The 17,089-nt window shown below is 53.6% G+C and overlaps 1 protein-coding gene across 5 annotated transcripts in view; it reads left to right on the top strand.

The window, feature by feature from the left end:
- NLGN4X (neuroligin 4 X-linked) overlaps positions 1-17,089 on the top strand; it is a 198,273-nt gene that overhangs the window by 179,924 nt on the left and 1,260 nt on the right. For all 5 annotated transcript variants that reach the window (XM_080652182.1, XM_080652179.1, XM_080652183.1 and 2 more), the window contains 3 exons: positions 3,186-3,371; positions 5,314-6,103; positions 16,048-17,089. The exon at positions 16,048-17,089 is cut by the window's right edge and continues 1,260 nt beyond it. In XM_080652182.1, the coding sequence (XP_080508308.1) occupies positions 3,186-3,371; positions 5,314-6,103; positions 16,048-16,897 (1,826 nt within the window). In that variant the 3' untranslated portion in view covers positions 16,898-17,089. The remainder of the gene's footprint in view (positions 1-3,185; positions 3,372-5,313; positions 6,104-16,047) is intronic.

The raw sequence follows: 17,089 nt of genomic DNA, 5'->3' as shown, positions 1-17,089 counted from the left end.
AAACATAGACTTGAACACACCTGCGTAGCCTTGTCCTAAAATAACGGTGCGTGCGGATGGAAGATGCTTGATGGATCTGTTCATAATTTAACAGATCTTCTGCTACGGGAAACCAACATCTCTCATAATGGCCTCGGATTTACTATTCTACTGACGTTAGAAATAGAATTAGGCCCTGGCTGGTGTTGCTCAGTGGATAGAGCGCCGGCCTGCGGACTGAAGGGCCCCGGGTTCGATTCCCGGTCAAGGGCACGCGCCCGGGTTGAGGGCTCGATCCCCAGTAGGGGGCGTGCGGGAGGCACCGTTCCATGATTCTCTCTCATCATGGATGTTTCTTTCTCTCTCCCCCTCTCCTTTCCTCTCTGAAATCAAGGAAATAATATATATATTTTTTTTTTTTAAAAAAAGGAAGAGGCCATTTGTTTAGAAAATTATAGGCATTCAAGGGACCACGCCCATTCATTTGTCCAGAGCTTCGATCCAAGGTCTCATACTCCGCTGGGACCTGAATTTCAAGGGCCTGTGGCTCGTCGAAGGCCACATGTTCGTAAACCCGCACGCATCCCATTTCTGGATCAGATCACACGCGGTATTTGGACCATCAGGACAGGAGGCGGTTGTAGTCTCGCAGAGAACATAAGATTGGAAAGTTAGCCGGGTGGACTGTTGAAAGGAATAGAGAAGAAGAAGAAAATCCCTGCCCTGGCCGGTGTGGCTCAGTGGATGGAGCGTCATCGGCCTGCGGACTGAAGGGTCCTGGGTTCGATTCCGGTCAAGGGCATGTACCTTGGTTGCGGGCACCACATCTCCAGTAGGGGGCGTGCAGGAGGCAGCTGATCGATGTGTCTCTCTCTCATCGATGTTTCTAACTCTCCATCCCTCTCCCTTCCTCTCTGTAAAAAAAATCTATGCTAATAAAAGGGTAATATGCTAATTAGACCGGGAGACCTTCCAGATGTCCTTCCGGACAAAGCCATGGTGACGGGGCTGGGGTAGAGGCAGTTAGGGGTGATCAGGCCAGGAGGGGAGGGCAGTTGGGGGCAATCAGGCCAGGAGGGGAGGGCAGTTGGGGGCGAGCAGGTTGGCAATGGGGGGAGTTGAGGGTGAGAAGGCTGGAGGAGGGGGCAGTTGGGGGTGAGCAGGCCGGCAGGCAGAGCGGTTAGGGGGCGATCAGGCAGGCAGGCTGGTGAGCGGTTAGGAGCCAGCGGTCCTGGATGGCGAGAGGGATGTCCCAGATTGGGAGAGGGTGCAGGCCAGGCTGAGGGACACCCCTCCCCCACCCCCGTGCATGAATTTCGTGCGCCAGGCCACTAGTTAATAAAATTAAAGATTTAAAACAAACAAACAAAAAAAACAACAAAAAACGGTTTAGGGCTAAATGCCGGATCCACCAAACATTCGTTGGGACGAAAAAGAACTTAGTAATGCTTTTCGATTTTATTTTCATTGATTTCAGAAAGGAAGGGAAAGAGAGAGAGAGAGAGAGAGAGAGAGAGAGAGAGAGAGAGAAACATCCATGATGAGAGAGGATCACAGATTGGCTGCCTCCTGCACGCCCCCTACTGGGGATGGAGCCCACAACCCAGACCAGGAGTCGAACCCAGACCCCCTGGTTCACAGGTCGATGCCAAGCGCTGAGCCGAGCCCAGCGGGGCCAGTAATTAGGAATTGCCAATTAAATCAGGGAGATGGGTTAATTCGGGGCGTTCCTGTGCCCGTCAGGGAGCCCTGCACTTGGGGTACGTGCTGGACATGAGCCACCTCACAGGGGTCATTCTCCATCCACTTGTGGGTTCAGGGGGTTGGTTTTAAACCAAAAACCCGCTTCCTTCCAGGCGAGCGTGGCTCAGGGGTTGAGCATCGACCCATGAACCAGGAGGTCACGGTTCGATTCCCGGTCAAGGGCACACGCCCGGGTTGTGGGCTCCATCCCCAGTAGGGGGCGTGCAGGAGGCAGCCGGTCCGTGATTCTCTCTCATCATGGATGTTTCTCTCTCTCTCTCTCTCTCGCCTTCTCCCTTCCTCTCTGAAATCAATGAAAATATATATTTTTTAAAAGTGTCCAAATGTTAATTAAAAAATGAATGTGCCCTAACCGGTGTGGCTCAATGGATAGAGCGTCGGCCTGCGGACGGAAGGGTCCCGGGTTCGATTCTGGTCAAGGGCATGTACCTTGGTTGCGGGCACATCCCCAGTGGGAGGTGTGCAGGAGGCAGCTGATGGATGTTTCTTTCTCCTCGATGTTTCTAGCTCTCTATCCCTCTCCCTTCCTCTCTGTAAAAAATCAATAAAATATATTTTAAAAAATGAATGTCAAAACCACACATTGATTGCTTCTGCAGTAACGCACAGGGGTTTACACACAAATCTACACACACACACACACACACACACACACACACACGTTATTTTTTCCCCTTTGAAAAACTGGTTTTTGGGCATCTTTTTCATTTTGTCAATAAGAGGTGAGCATATGCCATGGGGAAGATCTCTGGAATCTACTATTGCCACTTGTCACTATTTTATTTATTTTTTTAAACATATATTTTATTGATTTTTTTTTTACAGAGAAGAGGAGAGAGGTAGAAACATCAATGAGAGAGAAACTTCCATCAGCTGCCTCCTGCACGCCCCCACCTGGGGATGTGCCCGCAACCAAGGCGCATGCCCTCGACCGGAATCGAACCCAGGACCCTTCCGTCCGCAGGCCGACCCTCTGTCCACTGAGCCACACCGGCCAGGGCTGTTTTTCACTATTTTAGATGAATTTTGCATCTACGTTAGCCCCATACAAACCCCAGAGAGGAAAACCATTCTTCCGGCCACAAACAACAGATGTTTGACACGGTGGCCGGTCACAGGGACCCCCAAAACCACAATCTTTTCTAACAAAAACAATATTAATGTGCGTTTTTGTGTGTGCTTTTTTTTTTTTTTTAATTGATTTTCAGAGAGAGTGAGAGAGAGAGAAACATGCACGATGAGAGAGAATCACGGATCGGCTGCCTCCTGCACGCCCCCTACTGGGGATGGAGCCCACACCCGGGCCTGTGCCCTTGACCGGGAATCGAACCCTGACCTCCTGGTTCCTAGGTCGACGCTCAACCCCGAAGCCACGTCAGCCAGCCGGGCTGATGGGGTTTCGATGGCAGAGGATGGAAAATATGGGTGCCCTTCTCTTGCAGGGTTCTTAAGTACGGGCGACCAGGCGGCCAAGGGCAATTACGGACTCCTGGATCAGATCCAAGCCCTACGGTGGATCGAGGAGAACGTCGGGGCCTTCGGGGGCGACCCCAAGCGAGTGACCATCTTCGGCTCGGGCGCCGGGGCCTCCTGCGTCAGCCTCTTGACCTTGTCCCACTACTCGGAAGGTAATACATACGGGGATCCCCTCGGCAAACCCCAGGACCCATCTGTGAAGCTGTATCCCCCAGATGACGTGTGTGCCTACATGCTCTTGTTTCTTTGTGGGTTTTTTTTTTAAGATATCTTTACTGGAGGCCCGGTGTACGAATTCGTGCACAGGAGGGGTCTGGCTGGCACACCCGGATCGGGGCCTATGGGGACAGGCCAGGTCGGGGAGGGGACGCAGGAGGTTGGCCAGCCAGTCCCACCCCCTGGTCAAACTCCCTCCCACAGGCCTTCGGTACAGCATCTGGGATGGACATGCCTATACCCCACCAGGTAGTGGAAGGAGAAGGAAAATGCAAATCCTGGCCCGTGTGGCTCAGTGGGTAGAGCGTCGGCCTGCGGACCGAAGGGTTCCGGGTTCGATTCCAGGTCAAGGGCACGTCGCTCCGTTGCTGGCTCCTTCCCGGCCCGGGCCCTGGTCGGGGCACGTTCAGGAGGCAACTCATCGATGTGTTTCTCACATCCATGTTTCTCTCTCTGTCTCTCCCTCTCTCTTCCACTCCCTCTAAAAATCAGTGGAAACATATCCTCGGGTGAGGATTGAAAAGGGGGAAAGAAAAGGAAAAAAAGAAGAAGATGAATTAGTTTATCAGTGCAACTAAATTGTCCATGTGGTTTCATTTACTTAACCAATATTTGGGGTGTGGATGTGTGTGTGTGTGTGTGTGTGTGTAAAAATATCCTATAAAATCAATGTGCAACTCTAGCTGGTGTGGCTCAGTGGCTTGAGCATCGGCCTGCAGACTGAAGGGTCCCAGGTTCGATTCTGGCCAAGGGCACATGCCCGGGTTGTGGGCTCGAATTCCCAGGAGGGGCGTGCAGGAGGCAGCCGATCGATGATTCTCTCTCCTCATGGATGTTTCTCTCTCCCTCTCCCTTCCTCTCTGAAATCCATAAAATATATATATATTTTTAAAAGTACAAAAAAGAATGCATAATTTTATCACTGCATCTACATTGCTCATGTCATTTCATTTTATATATATAATATATATATATATATATATATATATATATATTTTTTTTTTTTTTTTTTTGGATTTCAGAGAAGAAGGGAGACAGAAAGAGAGTTAGAAACATCCATGATGAGAGAGAATCATAGATCGGCCGCCTCCTGCACGCCCCCTACTGGGGATGGAGCCTGCAACCCAGGCATGTGACCTTGACCGGGAATCAAACCCGGGACCCTTCAGTCCCCAGGCCGATGCCTTATCCACTGAGCCACACCAGCCGGGGCCAAAAATGTTTTTCAATGGCAATTTACATCCAATATTATTTTTTTTCTTTCTTTTTTTTTTCCAGATTTTTAAAAACTTCTTTATTGATTAAGGTATTACATACAATATTATTTTTTAAATTTAAAATGCAATTTTATTGATTTAAGAGAGGAAGGGAGAGGGAGAGAGAGAAACATCCATGAGGAGAGAGAATCATGGATCAGCTGCCTCCTGCACGCCCCCTGCTGGGGATGGAGCCCACAACCTGGGCCTGTGCCCTTGACCGGGAATCGAGCCGTGACCTCCTGGTTCACAGGTCGACGCTCAACCCCTGAGCCATGCCAGCTTGGGCTCATTTCATTTTCTTAAACAGTATTTGTGTGGTGCGTGCATGTATGTGTGCGTATGCATGTGTGTGCTATCTTGTGTGTGTGTGTTTGTGTAAGAGTAAGAACATCCCCTATAATCAATGTGCAGCCGGAGGGGGTCGTGGGGAGCAAGGGATGGAATCGAGGGAACGAGCCACCTGCCATCCTCCCTCGAGGTCCCCAGCCCCAGGCGGGGACCATCCCAGCCTTGTCTCCCCACCCCAAGGGGCATCTCTGTCTTTGGGGTGATTTCTTTCTTTTTTCTCATTGGCATGCCTTTCCCGCACCCCCCGCCCCTCCCGCTGTGCCACCTGCAGGCCTGTTCCAGAAAGCCATCATCCAGAGCGGGACCGCCCTGTCCAGCTGGGCGGTCAACTACCAGCCCGCCAAGTACACGCGCATCCTGGCGGACAAGGTGGGCTGCAACATGCTGGACACGACGGACCTGGTGGATTGTCTGCGGGGCAAGAACCACCGGGAGCTGATCCAGCAGACCATCACGCCCGCCACCTACCACATCTCCTTCGGGCCCGTCATCGACGGCGACGTGATCCCGGACGACCCGCAGATCCTCATGGAGCAGGGCGAGTTCCTCAACTACGACATCATGCTGGGCGTGAACCAGGGCGAGGGCCTCAAGTTCGTGGACGGCATCGTGGACCACGAGGACGGCGTCACGCCCAACGACTTCGACTTCTCCGTGTCCAACTTCGTGGACAACCTGTACGGCTACCCCGAGGGCAAGGACACCCTGCGGGAGACCATCAAGTTCATGTACACCGACTGGGCCGACAAGGAGAACCCCGAGACCCGGCGCAAGACGCTGGTGGCCCTGTTCACCGACCACCAGTGGGTGGCCCCCGCCGTGGCCACCGCCGACCTGCACGCCCAGTACGGGTCGCCCACCTACTTCTACGCCTTCTACCACCACTGCCAGAGCGAGATGAAGCCGGGCTGGGCGGACGCGGCCCACGGGGACGAGGTCCCCTACGTCTTCGGCATCCCCATGATCGGCCCCACCGAGCTCTTCAGCTGCAACTTCTCCAAGAACGACGTGATGCTGAGCGCCGTGGTCATGACCTACTGGACCAACTTCGCCAAGACCGGGTACGTGGCCCTGTCCCGTCCCGTCCCGTGGTGGCCCTGCGCCCGGGTGTCCGGTTCTTCCTCTGTGTTTTCTGTCGATATTTTTCCATCGATTCCGATGGATTGATTGATTTTTTTTTAAATATACAGTGTATATAAATATACGCTGTATATTTCAGATCCTTATCTAATAAACAGGGAATGTGCTAATGGACGGCCACGCCCTCCACGATGGAGACACCCACAGCCACAGGATGGCGGTGCCCAGTCCCCTCAGCCCCCAGGCGGGCCAGCCGCTCCTCGCACCTGCCTCCCGCCCCCCCCCAGTCCTCTCAGCCCCCCACAGCCACCCAGGGTTGCCCGAGGCTCAGGTAACCAGGGCCGGCCGAGGCTTGCGCTGTGGGCAGTGGCAGCAGCAGAGGTGTGATGGGGGCATTGCCTTCCCCTGATCACCAGGTCGCCTCCCGCCCCTGAGGGCTCCCGGACTGTGAGAGGGGGCAGGCCGGGCTGAGGGACCCCCCGCCCCGCCCTGCTCCAGTGCATGAATTTTCATGCACCGGGTCTCTAGTATGTATACAGTATATGTATGTGTTTGTGTATATATGTATATATATGTATATATACACACACACACACACATATACATATATATGTACATATATATATATATACACATAGAGAGAGAGAGAGAGAGAGAGAGGTGGGGGGGAGTAATGTGGCCCTAGAGGGAGGGAGGTTGGGGGTACGCTGATAGTGTCATGTTTAGGGCTGTAGAGGCAATAATTTTATTTTATTTTTTAAAATATATTTTATTGATTTCAGAGACAAAGGGAGAAGGGGGGAGAGAGAGAGAGAGAGAGAGAGAGAGAGAGAGAGGGAGAGGGAAACATCCATGAGGAGAGAGAATCATGGATCGGCTGCCTCCTGCACACCCCCTACTGGGGATCGAGCCCACAACCCGGGCATGTGCCCTGGACCGGGAATCGAACCCGGGACCCCCTGGTTCCTGGGTCGATGCTCAACCCCTGAGCCACGCCGATGGGGGCAGGCCGGGCTGAGGGACCCCCCGCCCCGCCCTGCTCCAGTGCATGAATTTTCATGCACCGGGTCTCTAGTATGTATACAGTATATGTATGTGTGTCTGTATATATATATATATAGAGAGTGAGAGAGAGAGAGAGAGAGAGAGTGAGAGAAAGAGAGAGAGAGAATAATGTGGCCCTAGAGAGAGGGGAGGTTGGGGGTACACTGAGAGTGTCATGTTTAGGGCTGTAGAGGCAATAATTTTATTTTATTTTTTAAAATATATTTTATTGATTTCAGAGACAAAGGGAGAAGGGGAGAGAGAGAGAGAGAGAGAGAAACATCCATGAGGAGAGAGAATCATGGATCAGCTGCCTCCTGCACGCCCCCTCCTGGGGATCGAGCCCACAACCCAGGCCTGTGCCCTGGACCGGGAATCGAACCCGGGACCCCCTGGTTCCTGGGTGGATGCTCAACCCCGGAGCCACGCGGGCCGGGCACAGCCTCAGCTGTTCTGGACTGGCTCCATCTGCAGGGATCCTGTTTCCCGGAGCGCCACGCCCTGGGGTGCTAGGGCTTGGGACGTCGGCCCCTCTACATTGGAGGGGGTCACAGTGGAACTCATAGCCCCTCTGGGGGGGGGGGGGCAGGTCCGTGTCTGGGAACTCAGATACGTCATCTCTGTCTTTGCAACAACGGTTTGCATTCTCGTGGACCCAAGACATTTCATCACGCGGGCATTTCGACGGCCAAACGGTGGCGTCCACGCCCCGTCACTCCACCGTCATCCAAAAACGTCATTCTCTTCGTTTAATGCTTGCCTGAGGATATGTTTTTATTGGTTGGAGAGAGAGAGAGAGAGAGAGAGAGAGAGAGAGAGAGAGAGAGAGAGAGAAACATAGATGTCAAAGAGAAACATCCATCGGTTGCTTTCCCATACACTCCCTGATGGAACCAGAAACCTGGGTCTGTGCCCCGATCAGGAATCGAACCCATAACCTTTTGGAGCAGAGGCAGATACTCCCACTAACTGAGCCACCCTGGCCAGGCCCCAACGTGTCATTCTTTAAAAAAAAAAAAAAAAAATGTGTATCTGTATCGACTTCAGAGAGAGGAAGGGAGAGGGAGAGAGAGAGAGAAACATCCATGAGGAGAGAGAATCATGGATCGGCTGCCTCCCGCACGCCCCCTACTGGGGGTCGAACCCGCAACCCGGGCCTGTGCCCTTGACCGTAATCAAACCCAGGACCCCCTTCAGTCCGCAGGCTGACACTCTATCCACTGAGCCACACCGGCCAGGGCCAATGTATCTTTTTTTTTTAAAAATAATATATTTTATTGATATTTTACAGAGAGGAAGGGAGAGGGAGAGAGAGATAGAAACATCGATGAGAGAGAAACATCCATCAGCTGCCTCCTGCACGCCCCCCACCTGGGGATGTGCCCGCCACCAAGGTACATGCCCTTGACCGGAATCGAACCCGGGACCTTTCAGTCCACAGGCCGACGCTCTATCCACTGAGCCACACCGGTTTGGGCCAATGTATCATTTTTTACATGACATCTAAACGCCCCATCATCACTTGCTTTTGGGAAACCCACATAATTCCTTTTTCCTTTCCCTGTTTTGCAAATACAGTTTTTAAAAATGTACTCTTACTCATTTCAGAGAGGGTGGGAGAGAGAGAGAAAGAGAAACATCCATGATGAAAGAGAATCATGGATCGGCTGCCTCCCACACGCCCCCTACTGGGGGTCGAACCCGTAACCCTGGCATGTGCCCTGACGGGGAATCGAACCCGTGACCTCCTGGTTCCTAGGTCGACGCTCAACCACTGAGCCACACCAGCCGGACCGGAAAAAAACTTTTTATTCGTTTTGGGGTTTTTTTTTTTTTTTGATTTGTTTTTTAATGCAAAGCCAGTGTCATTTATCATCGATTTAACTGAAGCCTTAAAAAAAATTGTGGCCTCCCAACAAAGTCATTAAATTCTCGTTAGCTCTCCGGCCCGCCCGAGGCTCTGCGGCTGAGGCTGCCTCTTTTGTTGAAACATGAAAGAGAGAGAAAGATAAAGGGAATTAATTAGTGATCAGCTGGCATCAGGGCAATCCCTTCCCCCCGGGACCCAAGGAACGTGGAACCTGGATGGAAAACCCCACCGGATTCTGCGGTTGAAGGCTTTTCAAGGCCGAAACCGCGCTTCCTGAAACCCCTCTGCGGTAGCTGCTTTTCCCCCTCGTTGCCCCGGAGATATACAGTCACATGGGCCCGGCCGGCCCGGGTCAGTACTTGAGCATCAACCTAGGAACCAGGAGGTCACGGTTCTATTCCCGGTCAAGGGCACATGCCTGGATGGCGGGCTCCATCCCCAGTAGGGGGCGTGCAGGAGGCAGCCGGTCCATGATTCTTCCTCTGTGTTTTTTGTCGATATTTTTCCATCGATTCCGATTGATTTATTTATTTTTTTTAAATATACAGTGTATATAAATATGATTCTCTCTCAACCTTGATGTCTGTCTCTCTCTCTCTCTCTCTCTCTGGCCCCCTTCCTCTCTGAAACGAGTAAAAATCTATCTATATAAAACCCTAATATGCAAATACACAGAACAGCAGAATGACCAGTTGCTATGACATGCACTGACCACCAGGGGGCGGACGCTCAACACAGGAGCTGCCCGCGGGCCCTGACCAGCCGTAGTGGCGGGCAGCAGGGCCGGGGAGCGGGCGACGCCAGGCCAGCCAAGGAAGGTGCACGCGGGAGGCTCCGATCACCCTGCCAGTCACCCCACAGATGGTCCCTGAGCGCCATCGAGGCCTCGGGACCCTCCCCGTGCACGCATTCCGTGCACTGAGCCTCTAGTATATTTTATAAAACGAAACAAATCACCTGCGAGGGATTCCTGCCAAATATTTGCCCGACGGGACATGCACGGTATATGCTTAGGATCCTTCTCCTGGCATTTTTTTTTACAAAAAGGGATTAGGTGTCTGGTTCAGGTGGGAGGGAGCAAAGCCTTCAGGTTGCAGAAACAGCTCCCCTCGGCCCTTAGTCTGAACGTTCAGGGAGAAATCTCACGGAGGGCCCAGCCGGTTGAGTGGCTCCGTGGTTACGCATCGACCTGGAAACCAGGAGGTCCCGATTCGCTTCGATTCCCCGTCCGGGGCACAGGCCTGGGTTGCGGGCTCCATCCCCAGTAGGGGGGGTGCAGGAGGCATCTAGTCCATGATTCTCTCTCATCATGGATGTTTGTATCTCTCTCTCCTTCCTTCCTCTCTGAAATCTATAAAAATCTATACTAACATGAGGGTAATATGCTAATTAGGCCGTGAGACCTTCCGGATGTCCTTCCGGACAAAGCCATGGTGGCAGGGCTGAGGCAGAGGCAGAGGCAGTTAGGGTTGAGCAGGCCAGCAGGGGTGGGGGGGGCAGTTGGGGATTCACAGGGATCAGGGCTATACCGGCAGTCAGACATCCCCCGAGGGGTCCCAGCTTAAAGAGGATGCAGAACTGGCTGAGGGACACTTCCCTCCCCATGCACAAATTTTGTGCACCGGGCCTCTAGTGTGTATATATATCTAAATTAAAAACATTACTCCTGGCTGGTTTGGCTCAGTGGCTAGGACATCAGCCTGTGGATTGAAAGGTCCCAGGTTCGATTCCTGGTCCAGTGCACATGCCCGGGTTTCTGGCTCCATCCCCAGTAGGGGGCATGCAGGAGGCAGCCGGTCCATGATTCTTTCTCATCATGGATGTTTGTATCTCTCTCTCTCCTTCCTTCCTCTCTGAAATCTATAAAAATCTATACTAATATGAGGGTAATATGCTAATTAGGCCAGGAGACCTTCCGGATGTCCTTCTGGACAAAGCCATGGTGGCAGGGCTGAGGCAGAGGCAGTTAGGGTTGAGCAAGCCAGCAGGGGTGGGTGGGTCAGTTGGGGATTCACAGGGTCAGGCCTAAACCGGCAGTCGGACATCCCCCGAGGGGTCCCAGCTTAAAGAGGGTGCAGAAGTGGCTGAGGGACACTTCCCTTCCCATGCACAAATTTCGTGCACGGGGCCTCTAGTATATATATATATATATTTAAATTAAAAACATTACTCCTGGCTGGTTTGGCTCAGTGGCTAGGACATCAGCCAGTGGACTGAAAGGTCCCGGTTCGATTCCTGGTCCAGTGCACATGCCCGGGTTTCTGGCTCCATCCCCAGTAGAGGGGGTGCAGGAGGCAGCCGGTCCATGATTCTCTCTCATCATGGATGTTTCTCTCTCCCTCTCCCTTTCCTCTGTGAGATCCATAAAAATATGAAAGAAAAAAAAAATAAAGAAACCTTACGGAGGTAACAAGACAGAGATGGTGGAGGGCCTCGGAATTCCTTTAGCACCATCGGGACTGCATCCAATTAGGAGCCAATTCCCTATCTGCCACTCACGGGGTGCAGAGCTGAAATGACCCTGAGCGATGCTCATGCGAGGAGTTGTTTTTTTCTTTTTTTAAATTAATTTGGAAAGCGTGTTGGCGAAGGAAGCCACTCCGAACTTGACTCAATGCGCAAAGCAAGATGCCACTTGAAATCCAAGTACATATGGAATAGGGTTTCCCCGGCAGCAGCCGGATTGATGAGAAAAAGGGGGGATTTGCCCTGTTTTAGTTCAGTGGATAGAGCATCGGCCTGCGGACTCAAGGGTCCCGGGTTCGATTCCGGTCAAGGGCATGGACCTTGGTTGCGGGCACATCCCCAGGTGGGGGGCGTGCAGGAGGCAGCTGATGGATGTTTCTAACTATTTCTCTCCCTTCCTCTCTGTTAAAAAAAAAAAAAAATCAATAAAAATATATATTTTTTAAAAAATCAGTGGAGCCCTGACCGGTTTGGCTCAGTGGATGGAGCGTCGGCCTGCGGACTCAAGGGTCCCAGGTCCGATTCCGGTCAAGGGCATGGACCTTGGTGGCGGGCACATCCCCAGTAGGGGGTGTGCAGGAGGCAGCTGATCGATGTTCCGCTCTCATCGATGTTTCTAACTCTCTATCCCTCTCCGTTTCTCTCTGTAAAAAATTAATAAAATAGATCTTTTAAAAAAGAAAAGAAAAATGGGGGATTGAGCGTGGATCGGCACAGTCTAGCGACTTGGGTGTGGGTGAGCGGGGGACGTGGGGTCAGAGGTCGTGGCTAGTTAGTTGGTTCTTTGCAACAGGGTTGTGGCCTGGCCAGTGTGGCTCAGTGGATAGAGCGTCGGCCTGAGGACCCTAGGGTCCTGGGTTCGATTCCTGGTCCAGGGCACGGACCTAGGTGGAGGGCTCCCTGGCCCTGGTTGGGGCGTGTGGGCAGGAGGCAACCCATCGATGTGTCTGTCTTTCCGTCCCTCTTCCACTCTCTCTGTAAAAAAAATGACCAATGGACAGAGCCAGGACTAACTCGTCCCAGGGGGAGCTGTGACCCTGGTCCAGGTGGGGAGAACGAGGTAGAGTGATTAACCTTATCTGAGCTCCCTGAGGGAGGTGAGAGGCTTCGCTCTGTCCTCCACAACACGTATGCAGGCCATGACCCACACAACAGCATGTGGGGGAGTCCCAGCAGCTGCTCCTGCTCAACGCCGGGGGAGAGATGCGTTTGACTAAAACACTATTTCATGGCTCAGCCAGTGTGGCTCAGGGGTTGAGCATCGACCTAGGAACCAGGAGACACCCCAGGTTCGATTCCCGGTCAAGGGCACTTGCCCGGGTTGTGGGCTCCATCCCCAGTAGGGGGCGTGCGGGAGGCAGGCGATCCATGATTCTCTCTCCTCATGGATGTTTCTCTCTCTCCCTCTCCCTGCCTCTCTCTGGAATCAATAAAAATATATCTCACGGCCGAAACCGGTTTGGCTCAGTGGATAGAGCGTCGGCCTGCGGACTGAAGGGTCCCGGGTTCGATTCCGGTCAAGGGCATGTGCCTTGGTTGCGGACATATCCCCAGTAGGGGGCGTGCAGGAGGCAGCTGATCGATGTTTCTCTCTCATCGATGTTTCTAGCTCTCTATCCCTCTCCCTTCCTCTCTGTAAAATATCAATAAAATATATTAATATATATATATATATATATATATATATATATATATATATATATATATATATATATATATCTCACGGTGCACGTATGACCACACACTGGAGAAAGGATGACATGACTCCCGACATGCATTGCTGTCATTATCTGGTAGAAGGTCCAATGTTGGCACTTCACCAAGGACCCCCCTGATATGCCCAGTGGCTCGTATGTTGTGCGTGGGGGTAGGGGAGGGGGAGAGAGAGAGAGAGAGAGAGATGCAGAGAGACCCAGAGAGAAAGAAACAGAGAGAGGGGGAGTAGGAGATTTAGAAAGATAGGGAGGGCCCTGGCTGGTGTGGCTCAGTGGATAGAGCGTCGGCCTGTGGACAGAAGGGTCCAGGGTTCGATTACCAGGGCACATGCCCGGGTTGCGGGCTCCATCCCCAGTAGGGGGCGTGCGGGAGGCAGGCGATCCATGATTCTCTCTCCTCATGGATGTTTCTCTTTCTTGTTCTCTCTCCCATCCTCTGAAATCAATAAAGTATTTATATGTATGTATATATCTATATATAAAAGTCTAAGTGACCATCCGACCGACCAGTAGCTATGACGCTCACTGACCAACAGGGGGCAGACACTCAACGCAGGAGCTGCCGGGCTGCGGTGACTTGGCAGCGGCGGTTCTCGAGTGACACACCCCGATATCAGAGAGGAGGGAGAGCAATTCCTCGCGGGGTCACATGATTCCACCTTCGGCCGTGGGGTCTGTTGTGGCTGGGGCACGGTCGGCCCCGACTCTGGTTTACTGCACACGTGCGTTTGCGTCGCACCCTGTACGACAGTAACATTGCAGAGCGCCCTCTCGCACTCCGGGACCCCTCGGGGGATGCCGGAGAGCCGGTTGCAGCCCGATCCCTGCAGGCCAGGCCGAGGGACCCCACCAGCTAGAGGGACCCCACTCACTCTGCAGACACCCTTCGAGCCACGGTGCCACCCCAGGTGTCGCCAGCCTGGGATGGCCCGCGGGAGGTTGGCTCCAGGGCGTGTCCGGCCCATCTCACCCAATCCCGCCCTGCCGGCCACCTTCTAATTAATTTCCTTTATATGTGCACGGATTCATGCACCGTGTCACTAATATATATATACTAGAGGCCCAGTGCACAAAATTCATGCACAGGTAGGGTCCCTATTAGTTGCTGGCTGCCTCCTGGGTACGCCCTTCCTTCCCCTGGCTGGTCCTGCCCCCTGGTCGAACTCCCGGACGAACTCCCTGTCCAGGGGACAATTTGCATACTACGCTTTTATTATATAGGATACTAGAGGCCTGGTACACGAATTCATGCACAGGTGTGGTACTGCTGGTCCGCCCTGATGAGGGCCCATGGGGCGGGGCCCGCTGTGGAGAGTGCCCGCGGGAGGGCTCCAGGGCGTGTCCGGCCCGTCTCATTCAGTCCCGATCAGCCGGACCCCAGCAGCAAGCTAACCTACCGGTCGGAGCACCTGCCCCCTGGTGGTCAGTGCACGTCATCGCGAGCAGTTGAGCGGCCTTAGCGTATCATTAGCATATTACAGTTTGATTGCTTGAACGGCTGACTGGTCGACCAGACACTTAGCATATTAGGCTTTTATGATATAGAATAGACACTGAGTGGCCAGATTATGATGATCTCTGAACGCATCATAATCTGGCCACTCAGTGTATTTGTATCTCCCATGGGTACCAAAAGCATTCTAGACTTTGGCTGGAGATCAACCACCGATTTTCCCTGAGCTTTTCTATCAGCCAGTGCAAAGAGAAAACTGATCAGGTGCACGATGGATAGTATCTTTGATATCAAATCAATGAGGTACTCAAAGGAGGTACAGAGTGGCCAGATGATTATGTGTTCATAGATCATCATAATCTGGCCACTCAGTGTATGTGTATATATATATTAGAGGCCCGGTGCATGAATTCGTGCATGGGTGGGGTCCAGCCAGCCTGGCCAGTGGGAGGGGACATGGGTGCCTGGCCGGACTGCCTGCCGGTCAAACTCCTGGTCGAGGAGACAATTTGCATATTAGCCTTTAATTATATAGGATAGACACTGAGTGGTCAGATGATTACGCGTTCAGAGATCATGATAATCTTGCCACTCAGTGTATATATCCTATCTAATAAAAGAGTAATATGCAAATTGACCATCACTCCAACACACAAGATGGCTGCCCCTATGTGGACACAAGATGGCCAGATGGCCTGCATGGGAGGGCAGTTGGGAGGGACCTGTCCTGCAGGGGAAGGTAGTTAGGGGTGACCAGGCCTGCAGGAGAGGGCAGTTAGGGGTGACCAGGCCTGCAGGGGAGGGCAGTTAGGGGAAAACAGGCTAGCAGGGGAGCAGTTAGGCATCAATCAGGCCGGCAGGGGAGTGGTTAGGGGGTGATCAGGCTGGCAGGCAGAAGCGGTTAGGGGGTGATCAGGAAGGTAGGCAGGCGAGCAGTTGGGAGCCAGCAGTCCTGGATTGTGAGAGGGATCGGGCCTAAACGGGCAGTTAGACATCCCTCAAGGGGTCCCAGATTGGAGAGAGTACAGGCTGGGTTGAGGGACACCCCACCCAGTGCACGAATTTTGTGCACCTCTAGCATATGTATATACTAGAGGCCCGGTGCATGAATTCGTGCATGGGTGGGGTCCGGCCAGCCTGGCCAGGGGGAGGAGACATGGGCGCCTGGCCGGCCTGCCTGCTGGTCAAACTCCTGGTCGAGGGGACCATGTGCCTATGAGCCTTTTATTCTATAGGATCGACACGGAGTGGCCAGGTGATGACGCGTTCAGAGATCGTCCTCCTCTGGCCCCTCGGTGTGTATAGATAGATGTCGTTGTGCGATACGGAAGCACATGACCTCCTTTCTCTTTCTCCCTTGCCCCCCTCCTTCCCCAGGGACCCCAACCAGCCCGTACCTCAGGACACCAAGTTCATCCACACGAAACCCAACCGCTTCGAGGAGGTGGCCTGGTCCAAGTACAACCCCAAGGACCAGCTGTACCTGCACATCGGCCTGAAGCCCCGGGTGCGGGACCACTACCGGGCCACCAAGGTGGCCTTCTGGCTCGAGCTGGTCCCCCACCTGCACAACCTCAACGAGATCTTCCAGTACGTGTCCACCACCACCAAGGTGCCGCCGCCCGACATGACCTCCTTCCCCTACGGCACCCGGCGGTCCCCGGCCAAGATCTGGCCCACGACCAAGCGCCCGGCCATCACGCCCGCCAACAGCCCCAAGCACGCCAAGGACCCCCACAAGACGGGCCCCGAGGACACCACGGTCCTCATCGAGACCAAGCGGGACTACTCCACGGAGCTCAGCGTCACCATCGCCGTGGGTGCCTCGCTGCTCTTCCTCAACATCCTGGCCTTCGCCGCCCTCTACTACAAGAAGGACAAGCGGCGCCACGAGACCCACCGGCGCCCCAGCCCGCAGCGCGGCGCCGCCAACGACATCGCCCACATCCGCAACGAGGAGATCCTGTCCCTGCAGATGAAGCAGCTGGACCACGAACACGAGTGCGAGTCCCTGCAGGCGCACGACACGCTGAGGCTCACCTGCCCGCCCGACTACACCCTCACCCTGCGGCGCTCGCCCGACGACGTCCCACTGATGACACCCAATACCATTACCATGATCCCCAACACGCTCACGGGGATGCAACCCCTGCACACCTTCAACACCTTCAGCGGGGGGCAGAACAGCAGCAATCTACCCCACGGGCACTCTACCACGAGGGTATAGCTTGGCGGCCCCCCCCCGGCCCCCCCCCGGCCACCCGCCACCCTCTGTCCCTGGTCCCTGCCCCCGCCACGCCTCCCCGGATAGCGCGAGAGACGCAGATGCACCATCTCCACCCCAGGAATGTTCTCCATCTCACGCCCATAGGACCAAAATTTAAAAAAAAAAAAAAACACAAAACACACACACAAAGAA

This window comes from Plecotus auritus (assembly GCF_963455305.1).
Source record: "Plecotus auritus genome assembly, chromosome: X".
Taxonomy (NCBI): Eukaryota; Metazoa; Chordata; class Mammalia; order Chiroptera; family Vespertilionidae; genus Plecotus; species Plecotus auritus.
This window is presented reverse-complemented; position numbering and strand designations above follow the sequence as displayed.